This window comes from Parasteatoda tepidariorum, chromosome 3 (assembly GCF_982258835.1).
Source record: "Parasteatoda tepidariorum strain Cologne lab strain chromosome 3, Ptep-v5.0, whole genome shotgun sequence".
NCBI lineage: Eukaryota > Metazoa > Arthropoda > Arachnida > Araneae > Theridiidae > Parasteatoda > Parasteatoda tepidariorum.
The window spans coordinates 75,393,735-75,410,114 of NC_141757.1; the positions used below are offsets into that span (position 1 = coordinate 75,393,735).

General features: G+C 28.5%; 1 protein-coding gene across 1 annotated transcript in view; it reads right to left on the minus strand.

Annotated features, from left to right (window-relative positions):
* LOC107448740 (uncharacterized) overlaps positions 1 to 16,380 on the minus strand; it is a 45,118-nt gene that overhangs the window by 20,238 nt on the left and 8,500 nt on the right. Inside the window, exons 5-12 of the mRNA XM_043045060.3 lie at positions 15,260 to 15,390; positions 14,118 to 14,223; positions 12,225 to 12,342; positions 11,881 to 11,978; positions 11,719 to 11,802; positions 8,887 to 8,968; positions 672 to 773; positions 541 to 572 (exon numbers count right to left, since the gene is read on the minus strand). Of these exons, the coding sequence (XP_042900994.1) occupies positions 541 to 572; positions 672 to 773; positions 8,887 to 8,968; positions 11,719 to 11,802; positions 11,881 to 11,978; positions 12,225 to 12,342; positions 14,118 to 14,223; positions 15,260 to 15,390 (753 nt within the window). The remainder of the gene's footprint in view (positions 1 to 540; positions 573 to 671; positions 774 to 8,886; positions 8,969 to 11,718; positions 11,803 to 11,880; positions 11,979 to 12,224; positions 12,343 to 14,117; positions 14,224 to 15,259; positions 15,391 to 16,380) is intronic.

Below are 16,380 nucleotides of genomic sequence, written 5' to 3' on the forward strand. Positions count from 1 at the left end.
AAGCTTTAGAACATTTTAAGTTTAAATAAAATAAAATTATAGCTACCAAAGTTTTCCAAAAAATTACATAGCGTCACAAACATAAAAAATTAACGTTTTGGATTATTAATTTCCAATTGATTCAAAGCATCTTGAGAAAAGCAAAATTACTAAAAAGTTAAAGCATGAAAAAACTTAACATATATGAAACTAGAAAGCAATTGCAATGTTTATCTGGAGTAGTTTCTATCACAAACGCTATTTTTAAAAAATAATGAGTGTGTCTATAAAAGCATTGTGTTGAATGTCTCAGGTTATATCAAGATTGTACGTAATTTTATTACATGATTTCAACTTTTATACAAGATTAAGAAAATACTGCTAATTAATACCTAATTTAATATTTATACTTCTAATCAAGTTTTGATATTTAAATGTGTAATAAAAATGTTTTTAGCTAAATGGTAAAATTGCACTAATCTAAAAGATTTGGAATTTTATATTAATTATTTATATGGAAAAAACAATATTTTTAAAGTAAGCAAAACAAAATGTTCATACTCTTTCAAGCTCTTCATCTGAAATTTTCTTAGCTGAAAAAATTGTGAATTAAAAACAATTTAGAAGATAAATACAACAAATATTTAACATCTGAAAAAAAAATTGATTTATAAAAATAAAATAAAACTAACTTTTAAGATCAGATATTACTTTCTCTCTAAAGGGTAGAAACCAGCCTCGTGATTCCTTTTCTAAAATATTGGCAATAATTGGAAGTGATTTACGAATAATTTCTGAAAAAAAATTAAGAAAAGATTATATTGCTAATGAAGAAAATATTATTTTGCAAGATTATTTTATAAAAATTAATAAATTTACTTGGTTACAACTGCAACTTTCTCAAAAGCTTGTTTTTTTTCCATTTTTATTAATTTTTTGTAGCTATAAAAACTTGCTAAATAGTTTTTTTTTTCACTAAATATATTTAGCAATAGTGTGATAAGTTTATTCCTAATAGTGCCTTACAATTTTGCATTCATTATTTTAATAGTGTAAGTTAACTGGACATAGTTGTAGAAATACATGTTATTGAACCACCGATAGATGGCGGAGTTTATCATTAGATTGTAACCGTAACTGCAAACAAAGATTTTGTAAAAAGCGAGAACCGCCACATTGTAATGTAGTAGTAGAATTGTCTACCATTGTACCGTATTCATCATGTTAAAGATTTAAATATATTTTTGTTACTTACCCCTTGGTAATTATTGAGTAGTTTTCCTGTGCCATCAAGAAAACGAGAAAAAGGTTATATTCACTAATAATAGTAATAAATCTTCGGTGTATTTACCCTATTAGAATTGCTTTAAGTTGAAAAGCGAAACTGGTGCATCGGCCGGGAAAGGCAATGCACTGAAGATAAGAATAGAATCGAATTTTAGTGGATAAAAGAAAGCCAGAAAAAAGGGGTAAGTTTATTTTGATTGAGAAATATTATACTTGAATATATCATGGATATAGAAAAACTTAAAATGAAAAGAAGAGCTTTGAAAAGTTCTACTACTAAATTTCTCACTAACTTAGATAAAAACTTTGATGATTTGACAATATATGAACTAGAAACATCTTTAGAACAATTAAGTGAGAAAATGTTGAACATAAAATTAATAAATGAAGAGATAATGAAAGAACTAGATGTTAAAGATATCGAAAAGGAAGTTGAATCCTCTGAAACATATGTAGAAGATTTGATTAACTATAAATGTAAAATTAAACAGAAGATTCAACAAATTAGTGCCACTCCCTCAACTAGTTCTAATTTAAATGGTGTAACTAGCTCTCAGACTGTAAATCAAACAGAAGTAAACAAATGCACGATAAAACTACCAAAATTAACTGTAAACAAATATTTCGGAGATCCAAATTCATGGTTGGAATTTATCGGCCAGTTCGAAAATTCAATTGATAAAAATCCGTATCTTTCAAATATTGAAAAACTAATTTATCTAAAAAGTTTTGTTGGAGGAGCAGCTTCAAAAGCAATTTCGGGATTTTCTTTAACGGATGATAATTATAAAGCAGCCCTTAATTTGTTGAAAGATCGGTTTGGACAGAAAAACTTGCTTATAAATGCTCATTTAGGCCAATTATTAAATATAACACCAATAAAACATAACTCTGATACTTTTGGATTGCGAAAATTATTCGATCGAGTAGAAATCGAAATTAGAAATTTAGAATCGCTAGGAATTGATTCGGCATCTTACAGAAATTTATTAACGCCAATAATTTTAAAGGCACTCCCATCGGAAATAACTTTAGACTTTAGTAGGAAAGAGAAGGGGGATAATTGGGATTTAAAAGCACTTCTAAATTTTTTAAGTGAAGAAATAAAAAGTCGCGAAAAAACCACCGCCATTACAAATATAAAATGTTCGAATAATCAAAAAGAAGATAAATTTAGATCAAGGCCGCACCCACAAAAAGAAATAACATCCGCTCATGAATTATGCGCGACCGCAACGAGAATTAATAAATGTGTATTTTGTGGGGGTGACCATGAATCTGAGAAATGTGATACTCTCACAGTAGAAGAAAGAAAAAATATTTTGATTAAGCAGAGACTCTGCTTTCTTTGCTTAAAACCAAATCATCGGTTAATTGATTGTTACAGTAAGAAGAAATGTGTCTTTTGTAATCGGAGACACTCAAAAGCGATTTGCTTTAAGTTAGAGGAAAATAAACAAACAAAAACTTTAAACGATAGAGAGAATTCTAAGGAAAATTTAGAAATTGTTTCGGCCATTTCTTCTTGCGAGAATAAATTAAAACATAAACAAAATTCGAATCCCATTTTATTACAAACTTGCTCAATCATTGCGGAAAATAAAAACAAACAAGAAAATGTTTCAATTTTTCTTGATAATGGAAGCCAACGGACTTTCATAACAAATAAATTGGTAAAAAGATTAAATTTGCCAGTAATTAGAAAAGAAAAATTGTCGATTAATTCTTTTGGATCAGAGCAACCCCAAACTAAATTGTTTAATGTAGTTAGCATCCGATTAAGAAATAGGGAAGATCCTAATTATAAAATAGATATAGAAGCCGTAGAAACTGACACTATTTGTGCAACTCAGCTGCCTTCTCCAAACAAAAACATTGTTAAGGATTACGAATTTTTAAAAACAGTTCAACTTGCGGATAATTTTCAAAACGAAACTAAAGATGTTATGATTTTAATCGGATCGGATTTTTATTTTGATATAGTGACTGGCCGAATCCATAGACTTGAAAATAAATTGGTAGCGGTAGAAACAATCTTCGGTTGGTGTATTTATGGACACATAAATAAAATAAACAGTCTAATCGCTATGAACGTAGTTGTTAACCGAGGTGATGAGACTTTAATTAGACAATTTTTTGATCTTGAGTCCATTGGGATCTTACCTGATTCGCCTATTACTGATAACGAGGAAGAAACAATAGTTCAAGAGTTTGAGTCTTCCATTACATTTGATAAACGTTATAAAATTAAATTGCCCTGGAAATTAGAATTGATTGACAACTTAAAATCAAATTATGATGTTGCCCTTAAGAGACTCCATCATCTTGTACACAAATTCGAAAAGAACCCTTGGTTACTTAATGAATATAGACAAACCATCGAATCATATCTTGCAGAGGGTATTATTGAAGAAATTCCTGACACTCAATATTCAAATGATAAAACTATATTTTATCTTCCCCACAGGGCGGTTATTAAAGAAGAGCGACAAACTACAAAACTCCGCATTGTTTATGATGCATCGTCTCACTCAGCTGAATCCTGTTCGCTAAATGATTGTTTATACACAAAAATTAACCAATGATAATTTTGATATTCTAATAAACTTTAGGAACAAAGAGATAGCTTTTGTTGCAGATTTGAAGCAAGCTTTCCTTAATATCGAAATTGTGGAGGAAGATCGAGATGCGACCAGATTTATCTGGATGGAACCTCCCTTTGATGAAGGTAAGATTAAAATTTATCGATTTACTCGTGTTTTATTTGGACTTACTTCTAGTCCCTTCCTTCTTGCAGCAACTATAAAATTTCATTTGAAGAATTATGAAAAAACATATCCTCAAACTATAAAAATTATAAGAGAATCATTGTATGTGGACGATGTGATAGGATGCGAGGATAATGTAGATAAAGCTTTTAGTTTCAGTCAGGAAGCTATTAAAATTTTTGAAGATGCGGGTATGCAACTTAGAAAATGGAATTCAAATTCGAAACTACTTATAGACTTATGGGAAATTAATAACATTCAAATTGATCACACCATAGAAAATTCAGACTTAATACCTTCTGAGCATAAAGTACTTGGGATAGGGTGGAATAGTGACACAGACAATTTTTATTTTGATACTAAACATCTTATCAAATTTTTATCTGAAGGGAGACACACAAAAAGATTTTTGCTGAAAGCTGCTGGTCGTATATTCGACCCAATAGGATATTTGAGCCCCTTTGTAGTAACCATAAAGTGTTTAATTCAAGCAGTTTGGTGCGCTGGAATTGATTGGGATGAAGAACTCCCTCAAGAAATTGCTCGTGATTTTCAGGATTGGTGCAATGGTGTTAAAAAATTAAAAGACATTGAAATACCACGTTACTATTTAAGGGATGCTCTTGGAGATAGTATACAGGATATACAGCTTCACATATTTTCTGATGCTAGTTTGAAAGCATACGGCTGTGTGGCGTATTTGAGAATTGTTACAAGTTCAGATAAGATATATACATCATTTGTTGCATCAAAAAGTAGAGTATCTCCCCTCAAAAGTCTATCATTACCCAGACTTGAATTGATGGCTGCCCTTTTAGCTGCTCGATTAAGCAATAATTTGGTAAAAAACTTAAAGTTTAAACTTACACAAAAATTTTGGACTGATTCATCCATCACTTACTTCTGGATTAGAGGTTTACCCAACCGATTTAAACCCTTCGTAAAAAACCGCGTTGTTGAGATTCAACAATTAACAGATCCTGAACATTGGTTCCACTGCCCCGGCAAAGAAAACCCGGCAGACTTAGTTTCGAGAGGACTGAAAGCATCCGAATTGATTAACAACACTCTTTGGTGGGAAGGACCCCCTTTCCTCAAAAAACGTGTTGACAGTTGGCCTCAGACTTTTGAAACATCCCCGGAAGAAAATCTCCTGGAATTCAGAAAGAAGAAAGAGGAAATTCCAAGTTTCTGCTTTAGTACTTTTTCCAATGATCTAAGAATTAATCCGGAGAATTATAGTTGCTTTTTAAAATTTTTGAGGATAACAGCATGGATTAGACGTTTTATTTCAAAGATAAGAAAACAATCTACCACTAAGGGACTACTCACATCATCAGAAATTGAAGAAGCAGAAGAGTTTTGGATCAAATTTGAGCAAAGAAAAGCGTACCATTCAGAAATATTGGCCTTAGAAAGTGGAAAAGATATTGACAAGAATTCTTCCATTAGAAGTTTTGCCCCCTTTTTGGATGATAAAAAGGTTTTAAGAATAGGAGGCAGATTAGAAAATTCGGAATTTGATCTAGAACAAAAACACCCTATCTTACTTCCTAATAAATGTAAATTTACGGAACTGTTGATTAGAAATGAACACGAAGGAATATTTCATGGTGGTGTTTCTGCCACCCTTTCTAAAATTAGAAATCGGTTTTGGATCGCTAGAGGTCGGCAGCTTATAAAGAAAATAATAAAGAATTGCATAATATGTTGCAAATATTCAGCTCTACCTGCTAAGCAAATAACCAGTCCCCTACCTAAAGATCGAGTTTCAGAATCTCCACCATTCTCAGTTTGCGGGGTAGACTTTGCAGGTCCGATATATGCTAAAACATCGAATACTCCTGAAAAAGCCTATATATGTTTGTTTACTTGCGCAGTAACAAGAGCGTTACACTTAGAATTAGTTTCAAATCTAAGTACAGAAAAATTTATATTAGCCTTGCGTAGATTTATTTCCAGACGAGGAATTGTCCAAACCATGTATAGCGATAATGCAAAAACCTTTAAAAGCGCAAATAAAGAACTTCAACTTATTTTTAACTTGATTCAAGATCCAAAGATTCAAAATTTTATAGCAAATAAAAGGATCAAGTGGAAATTTATCATGGAACGAGCTGCATGGTGGGGAGGTTTCTATGAGAGATTAGTGAAATCGGTGAAGGAATGCTTACGCAAGACCCTATCTAAATCTCTTCTTACTTTTGAGGAATTAACAACAATCTTAACAGATATAGAATCAGTGTTAAACCAACGCCCTTTAAGCTTCGTTTATTCTGACTTAAATGAACCCGAACCTTTGACTCCCGCTCATTTTTTATTGCCTCAGAAGAAAATCGAGCTTCCGTTGTATTACACCGGAACTCTTTTTGAACACTCAAATCGTTCTTCCTTAATCAAAAGGAAACTGTTCCAGATGAGACTTTTACAAAATTTTTGGACCAAATGGAAAGAACAGTATGTTCTTCTCTTAAAAACTGCGCATCGGTTGACAACTTCAGAAAATCAACGGAACCTTCAAGTCCAGGACGTTGTCTTGATCGAAGGAGCCCACAAGAATAAATTACTTTGGAGCCTTGGAGTAATAGAAGAAGTCTACCCTGGACGGGATGGCAAAGTCCGGAGCTGTCTTGTAAGGACTAATGGAAGTCGGATCAGACGTCCCGTTCAACTGTTATATCCTTTTGAAATTTTAAATAATGCTTAAAAATTTGATTCATGTTGAACTTTAATGTTTTTTTTTTTGTCATTTTTCCTTTAATCTTACTAGATATTATGGACGTCCCCGTCCATGATGGGGAGTTTGTAGAAATACATGTTATTGAACCACCGATAGATGGCGGAGTTTATCATTAGATTGTAACCGTAACTGCAAACAAAGATTTTGTAAAAAGCGAGAACCGCCACATTGTAATGTAGTAGTAGAATTGTCTACCATTGTACCGTATTCATCATGTTAAAGATTTAAATATATTTTTGTTACTTACCCCTTGGTAATTATTGAGTAGTTTTCCTGTGCCATCAAGAAAACGAGAAAAAGGTTATATTCACTAATAATAGTAATAAATCTTCGGTGTATTTACCCTATTAGAATTGCTTTAAGTTGAAAAGCGAAAATAGTATTACTAAAAGCTTACTGCAAAAAAAGTATCTAACCTATTTATGGTTTCATAATTCAAAAATTCTCAATAAATTATAGTAGATTGTTTTAAATATTTTTTCATAAAATGCGGCATAATAAGGTAACATCTTAAATTTATAATAAATTACGTTATAGTAAAAAAAAATTGATTTTAAATTTAACTCTTAATTTAAAATTAAAATTTTAGTTTTAAACATGAAAGGAAAGTTAAAATCATATATTAAATATTACCTGAGAAAAGACCAAGAGAGAATAAAAAGAATGAGCAATGTGAGGAAACAGTAGTAAAAAAAAGGGAAAAGATATAATTTACAGGATATATAACTTTCATTAATAAAGTGGTGATAACAATTAAAGAAATCTGGATAAAATGATAATGTTTTTCTAGCCAATAAGAATACATTGACAACAAAACAAAAATTTTAAATTTCATCCATTAATTATGATTAACATTGTGATCGTATAGATTTAAACTTAAGATACAACATAAGGGAAGGAAATCAATAAATTAATATTGATTTAAACAACCAACTGAAAATTAGGATGTTTAACCCAAAATCAGGTAGAATAACATTATAAAGAATCAATTAGCAAAATGTTGGTCATTATTTAGCATCAGGCTAAAATAATGACTAACATTATTACATTTACTAAGATATTAATTATGCAGTTATTAAGCTATTTATTGATAAAAATGATCTAAATTAGATAGTTTTGGCAATTAAGTAAAAGTTTCTTGCACATGGCAATTACTAAATAATCAGGACATATATAATATAAATTTAAAACAAGGCGCTTACATTTCAAATTTAAGAGGGAAAAGAAATAATGTACTTAAGAAAGATACGTATCCTTATCTGGTGATGTTTCTCCCGGGAGAAATAAAAAGGCCACTCTGTGGCGAAAGTTCATTCTTGCAGCTGTGGCACTGCTTTCCATTCTTAAAACAAAACTATTCTCCTAACCGATCCCAGCTTGAAGGGAGGTTGTTAAAAATTAATAGTGCCATAAAATTGGGGTTTAATTAAAAACTTGCCTAACAATGAAAATGAATAAAATACACTCATAAATATAATAATTTTTAAATCAAAAGCCATGTTACAACCTAATTATTATCAACAGTTGACTGTATTACTTAATACATAATTATTTAACACTTAATACATTTAGACAATTATCTTTTTATATTATTTAGAGATATAATATCAAAATTCATTTCAAATTACTTATGTACATTAGTACAAAACTTAAAAATTCCAATAATTGGTATAAATAAGGTTGGGCAGGAAATAATAACCATAATGATAATTTCAAATTATTTAGGTAAATTACAAAATTACCCTTGTTATTAATACTTAAGAATTAAAAGCAAGGCATTCCTCCAACAGCCTCTAATGGGACAGCCCAAGAGGGTCAGGGAAATTAAGGCTAAAGCTATATGAAACTGAGTTAGTTTAATTGTAATGGTATAGTCCATACATCATGTTCTATGCTCAAATTGTCCAGTTTTATTTACTAGTTTAATGTTAACTATGATAGAACTGTTTGCAATTATATCATTATAACTACGTTTAATACCCCAGTTACACATTTTCTAATATTGACCTGGAAAACTTAAAAACATACATTTGATTTATCATTTTAACTAAAGAAAAATAACAAATATTTATGTAAAATGTTAATTGTAAGCAAATATAAGAGAAAATTTACCTTTATTGAACAATCGTAAATCAATTTCCCGACCTTTAGGAGTTTGAAAGTGATAGGGCACAGGAGGGGACTTTTCATTTTCCTAAAGAAAAAAAAAATTGAATAATAGCTGTTTTCTGGACAATACATCAACACAGTTTAAAAATTAATAAAAGAAAAACAAATGCATTTTAATAGTTATTAGTAATTTAAAATAGAAAAAACACTTAAACATATTTCTATTTTTTTATTTAAATATTACTGTTTAAAACTTATAATATAATAATAAAACTGCAGATTTCATATCTGACATTCCTTTAATTTTAAGCCATAAAATGTAGCAGTGTTACAGCTATTACCTTTCTTTTGTTGCTGTACACTTAATTGCAGTCAAATAATAGATAACGTTGTGCATGAGAATATTTAAAAAATTTCTTCAACAAATTTTAATCAAAACAAATAAAATTAGGTTTTAAACTGCTATTTAAAAATAAAAGTTTTAATATAAAATTCGTTTACTAACAAAATAATATTCAAAATCTTGCATCGATAATATTTTTATTGCACAAACTGCAGAGCAAACTAATTTCTTTCATGTTAATATACAAAAAAATTATAATAATTGGGGAATGACTAAAATATTTTAAGCCAAATGCATCTTTTAAAAACTATTGTGACTATTGCACCTAATTATTTCAAAACATTGGTGTTTTTATCCATTCATGCATATTTTAATTTCAATAAATGTTGCATATTTCTAAACATTTTTTACTTGCTAAACAAACCTGCATCTTAATTACACTCATTATGTAGAAAAATTATGTATATTGTCAAAACATATACCCAAATTTGCTTACTAGTGAACACAACAAAGTAAGGAAAAATGATGCAAAATCCTAACTGATAAGTTAAGCAAATAAGCAGTAAAAGTATTGTATTATTCTAACAAAAAAAAACACTTCCTAAAGAAAATGTATTTGAACAATAGCTTAATCAACCTATAAGCGATATACTTTTTTACTTAATCAATAAATGAATATTTACCAATATATACTTTTCAGGATTTAAAAGCTATAACAATAGATGTTGGATAACTTATTCTCTAAAAAAATAATAATATGACTTTCTTAATAAAACAAGCTCTTCATCTATATTACATCACGTCTACATTAAATGACATACATATAAAATTCATCAATGAAAACTTAAAAAAAAAAGAAAAATGACTCACAAAAAAATTTATAAATCAATAGTTACAATAAAATATTTTAAAACATAAAAGTATATAAACAAATGGTAAAAGGTAATTCCAACTTATTTAACACAGCTTTATCTTTGGGATTAAAAACTTACAAACATTTTTGTCCTTAAAATTACAGACTCTTATTTAACTGACATGTTTTTTTTAAAGAAGAATAAACACAATGAAGAAACGGCTTTAACATCAAATTAATCTTTACAAAAATATAATAGAAACATAAGGTCAGGTGGGGTAGAGTGGGTATAAAATCAAGCTGCTTTTTTAAATAAGCTGCTTTAAAAAATAAAATTATTAAATTTATTTTACTGAAAATTTTGGTGCATTTTATATAAATTGGACTCACAAGTGTAGATTAAATATGAAGGATAACTTATCTATTTTGTTTGATTGTTTTCTCACCGTAGTGCATTCATATATTTACATGTTTTAATACATCCACTTTTCCCTAGAGAGGTAAAGTGGGTATAGTTCTAAAATAAGCATATATTTACCTAAAAAAACATGTGTAAATTTCGCTTTTGAAATAAAAATGCTCTTAAACGAATGTATTTTGATTACATTAAAAAAAAAAAGAGCTAAAAGTATTTTTTTCATACTATTAAATTAAAAGTATTGATGCTCATGGCTATAAAAATTAGGTTTCACTTTGGATGTAGTATATTTTGTTGAGCCCCATACATCATCATTTCATCAAAAAACAAGAAAACTGTATTAGTTTTTGGTTTATTTGAAATATAAATGAGAGTGTAAAAATTAATATTGTTAGTAGTAATTTAAAGTGTTTTTACTATTTATAGCAGACTTGTATTTTTATTCAATTTAGTTTGTTTTTTTCAAATTGTTTTTTTTTCCATGAAAAACCTGCAATATAAAGGCAGAAACTTAAGCGAAAACTTATCTATGTCTTTAAATATGCTCACTTTAAGTTGTAAAATTATGTTATTTGAATAATTTTTTAATTGTATATGTCTTTTATGCCCCATCTTTCCTCTTTTTAAAAAAGTAAAATTTAAAATAAATTTTCTTTTAAGTGTCATAACTTCTATGTAGGGCAATAATCAAACAAGTTTTTATCACTATTTCATTATAAAACATAGAGCATTAGATACTTGCTAACACAGAAGTAAAAAATATATATATCCCTATTACACAACACTTTTAGATAAACCTGTAACCAAGCACCCACTTTATCCATTTCAAAAAACAATTCATAATAAATAGAATTTGTAAATTTATTTTTAAATATCTATGTAGATCTATTTTTTAGATGTTTCTCGACCAGTTTGAACGAAAGTTAATAGTCTTTGCAAAGTTTTAATGATATTAAAAGAAAGCTTATCAGCAGCTTTAACTAACATACTTAATAAGTTGATCATAAGTAGATAGTTTGCAAACATTAAACTTCTTATGAGTTTTTAAAATTCAAATAAAAATGCTTGCCACAATATCCCAGGAAATATAAAACAAATTGTACCTCTTTAAAAGGAGAAAATAGATGTTTTTTTAACATGTTACCACTTTATTCCCATGTACCACCTGACCCTATTTAAAATCTTACATTAAAATAATTCTATTAAAGAAAATAAACATACAAAGCAATATTTTTCCATAGTTTGTTTTCTTATTTGGTGCTTGACAAATTGGCACAAATTATCGATGTCATCATCATAGCTGGGCTAAAAGAAAAATAAACAAATTCAGTTTTGTATATACCACTTTTTACAAATGACTTTTGTACAATAACAATAATTTACCCTAATTGTAAGTTCAGCTACTAAATATTTACTTCTTTCTTCTTGTATTCGAATATCCAAGTTTTTAGCAGAAAGGGAAGGTATACCAATAACTATATCTAAAATAATATTTTTGAAAATTCTTATCATAATGCATGATATTAACTGTAAAAAAGTTATAACAAAACAAAGACAACAAAATAAAGTTTTTTAAAAAAAAAGGAATAATATTTAAGAACTTTTCATCATTTAAAATATTTTTAAAATTTTTTTTATCATTAAATAGTTTTTATCACTAAATACTTTTTATTATTAATATCCTACATTAAATACTACTTTTAGACAAAACTTCAACCAATGCATACCTAATAGTACAGCTAACCCACGTATAAAGGCACGTACAGATTCAGATACGCTGAAAAATTGTGACAGAAGGCGATTTTTAGCAGTTACAACAATCAGATGAGCAGCTAGTGCAACATCCTGCAAAAAATAAATATTAAAAGATGATAAAAAAAAAATTATAAGCACAATGGTATTACATTTCAATTCAATAATATTATTAAAAAAGCGAAAAAAAATCATTTAGCTTATATCAGTATTTTGAAAAAATGGTACATGCATTCTTAGTTTAATTTAGAACTTTCCTTTTAGACCAGTGTTTCCCAAAGTGGTATATATCGACCCGCAGGGGTCGACGACAACCTGCAAGGGGTCCACGTCAAGTGAAAAAAAAATTGGGGATCCATGAGATGAAAATGGGGATCAACAATAGTGAATCTCGTATAAGCAGGTCATAACTTTTAATTTTGTCATTTCATGAATGGAATAATCAACATACACTGATAGTACCTACTTACTTACATTATATTACCTAATAAAGACATATATTTATCCACATTCTACATAATTTATAAAAGTAGCTATGAAGTAAAAATTTTATTAAAACTTAAGTTATTAGGGTTATTTTTTGATATATGAAACTGAATTATTATAAACTAGCAGTTGCCTGCAGCTCCGCTTTTGTACGTTTTTGTTTTCTCTGCATGTAATGTTTTCTTTTGTAACAAAAAAGTATTTTTCCATAGTAAATTGTAGCCTAGCCTCTGTCAACTCTTTAGCTAGCTAGACCTCCAACTTTATCTGCGCACAAGATCGCGAAATTTGTTGCTTAGTTTTTACGTGAAAACGTAATAAACAAACCGACAATACACTACTACGGTTTTGTATATAAAATTAATTCTGCACTTATAATATTAGTAGCGGAGTACAGGTTTTATAGTGCACTATTTTATTCCATTTACATATTAATTAAATTAGTAATTAAATCAGTTTGAATTTAATAAATAAATGTATGAAATTAACATGTGTTTTGTTTCTTAAGTTTTTCCCACTACACTTCACTACATTTAGAATTTAAATCTTTCACAGTGAGTAACACTATACCAGGTGTCAAAAATACATTTGAAGTTGATGAATTTACAAGAAATCAATATCAGGTAAGCAGAGGGTCGATCCAAAACCAAAATACATGACAAGGGGTCTACGAGACAAACGAGTTCAGAAACCACTTTTTTTGTTGAACATGTTCATAAATACAATTTACATTAATAACAAATGAAATAAAACATATTTTATACTTAAAACAGTTTTGAAAATAGTAACTTTGTACTAATTACATTCAATAATATCATTCATTATTATACATGCTACAAGAAATTAATGCCAATCTGCATTCAAAACTAAAAATGAACTTACAGTAAAATTTTAAAAGAATATGACACTGACCTGACTAAAGGGAAAGTGAGAGGAGAAATAATACAGCCATATACCAAATAGCAATATATAACAATAGTAATAATATACCAAATTTCATATAACCGTGTTTGGAAGCTGTGATTAAAACTGAATTCAAATTCACACAATGTTCTATGATTTATTCCTATGTATAGAGATAATTTTTACTTAACCCACAATATATCTTAAACATAAAAATGTCCTTCAAAAATTAATTGACTGCTTAATTAATGTGAGTTTATGAACAATAAAATCTAGCACATAAATTGAAAGATGGCAAAATAAGAAATTCTAAAAAACAAAAAAATGAATAAACTTATAATAGTTTTATGAAATGAAACTTTATGAAAGTCTTTATGAAATTAGAGAAAAGCACCCTGAATTTTTTATTGTGAAAAGTATTAAATTGATATTAAACAAAAACCTAGATGTTGCCATGATATTATGCATTAAAAATCTACCTGTAATAGAGTATCTTGAACATTTTGCCTCCCTTTTTGCAACAATTGGCTTAGTTTCCATTTATGCAGTTGACCAGGAAAATTTCTACTTTCCACTTCAAAAGTGCTGAAATGAAAGGAAAAGAAAGAGTAAATAAATATTAAACTTATAGCCTGTTAAAATTATTTTCATAATTTAACATCTAAAATAGCTATTACTACTTAGCACTATTATTAAATGCATTTCTTTAATTTAGAACTTGAGCAACTTTGCAGTGAGAACAGAAATACAGTGACGCTGTTTCAACAATATCATTATTGATATCAAATCTTTGATTTTAATATTAAAATGAGGCAGGAATTTTCAATGGATTTTAGGCAAAGTAACTAAATATGGGGAAACAATAAAGAACCTAAGAGAAATTTGATTTAGAACTTGAGCAACTTAGCACTGAGAACAAAATTACAGTAGCGTTGTTTTGACAATATTATGAATGATGTAATAATACAGTAGAAGATCTTACTACTTTCTAACGCAAACCTTTAAACATAAGGCTTTGCATTTTATGAAATTGTGTGTTATATAGATCATTGCACCTATCTTTAAATTTACATACTAAATATGCCAATAATTGTCTAGATCAGATCCATCTTAAAATGGTTTTCTGATACAAATACTTAAAAACACAAAATATACACTTAAATACATATTTATATTTTATAGAAGGAACTTGAAATTTTCTGCAGCATTAGAGCTAATAACAAACAAATTAATTAAATTTGGTTTGCTTAACTTTCGAAACGTTAACTTTTTAGAAAAAAAATTAAACAAATAATGTAAAAGTCAATAGCTCTTGCTGTGTTACAGAAATTTTTAAACTGCAAGTTTTATTATTTACGCAAACAAAGCAATTACGGTTTATGGAAAAACGTGATTTACAGAATTGCATTAAATCTTTGATTTTAATATTAAAATGAAGCAAGAATTTGCAATTGATTTCAGGTTAAAGAACTAAATATGGGAAAATATATATAAATAACCACCCGAATAGGAATTTAATTTAGAACTTGAGTAACTTAGGAGTGAGAACAAATATGCAGTAGCGCTATTTTATCAATTTTAAATAATAGCAATCATGAAACATCAATGAAAGTTAACATACCCAGATTCTCTAATACTAAGCAACTGTCTTCTATTAAGCGGTTGAGGATCACCTTTTGCATCAAATGATACAATATTAGGTTCCTCAAATGTAGGTGCAACAAATAAGTCTCTAACAATGAGAGGTTTTGCCTGGAAATAAACATAAAGCAAAAATAATTTAATATTTTACCTTTAATTAAGAAGTTACAGCAATACTTCTGAATACAACACTAAAATTAAATTATAGGGCTATGAACCAATTTTATTTGCATTTTATTTTTAAGTGATTTTTCAGCTATAGAATAAAAAATTGATTCTAATCAAAATATTTGTGATGTAAACTTTGCTAAAAAAATTTAAGGTATAATTTTATTTTGACATTTGTCTGAATTAATAAGCTTTTAACTTAAAATTCTAAAATAAATCTGAGATTTTTAAGCAAGAGTGTGCATCATAGGGGTCTAGCGACCCTGGGCGAGACATTGAGTCATTTGATCAGGGTTCATAAAAATCGTGTTTAGTTTAAAAAATATATATTAAACATTAGTTTTTTTTAAAAAAATTCTTTTTGTAGTTAATGATTAAAATTCAAATAAAATGCATATAAAATACTTCATATAATTTTACTGCAATTAATGGCAATTCACAACCCCAGTGGAAAAATCATTATCATTAAATCATTACCTTTTCTATTGGGAAAGAGATAGAACTATAAGTGTAGTTCATAAAGATTTAAAGAAATTTCCTCAACGTGACAAGAAAGTGAAGGAGAAAAAAACCCAGTCTGGAATTTTTGGCGACCCTTTGCGGTCGACCAGTTTGCCTACTCCTAAGCATGCCCCCGCTTTTAAATTTTCAATGTGTACGCATTCATGTCTGAAAATAGCTGAGTTATAGTTTTATATTTGCATAAAGTATGCATAAATGGCAATATATTAATTATCCAATACTTGAGCCTATGGGTAAAATTGTTAAAAAGTTATCTGGTTACATACTGCTTTCCTGTTGCATAACATGAGTAAAAATAAGTTTTTTATTGCAGGACAGTTATTAGCTATAAGAAGAAAAAAAAAATGCCCAAACTAGGGTTAATATTCTATTTATTGATTTATTCTCTGTATAATACTGCTAAAAAGTTAT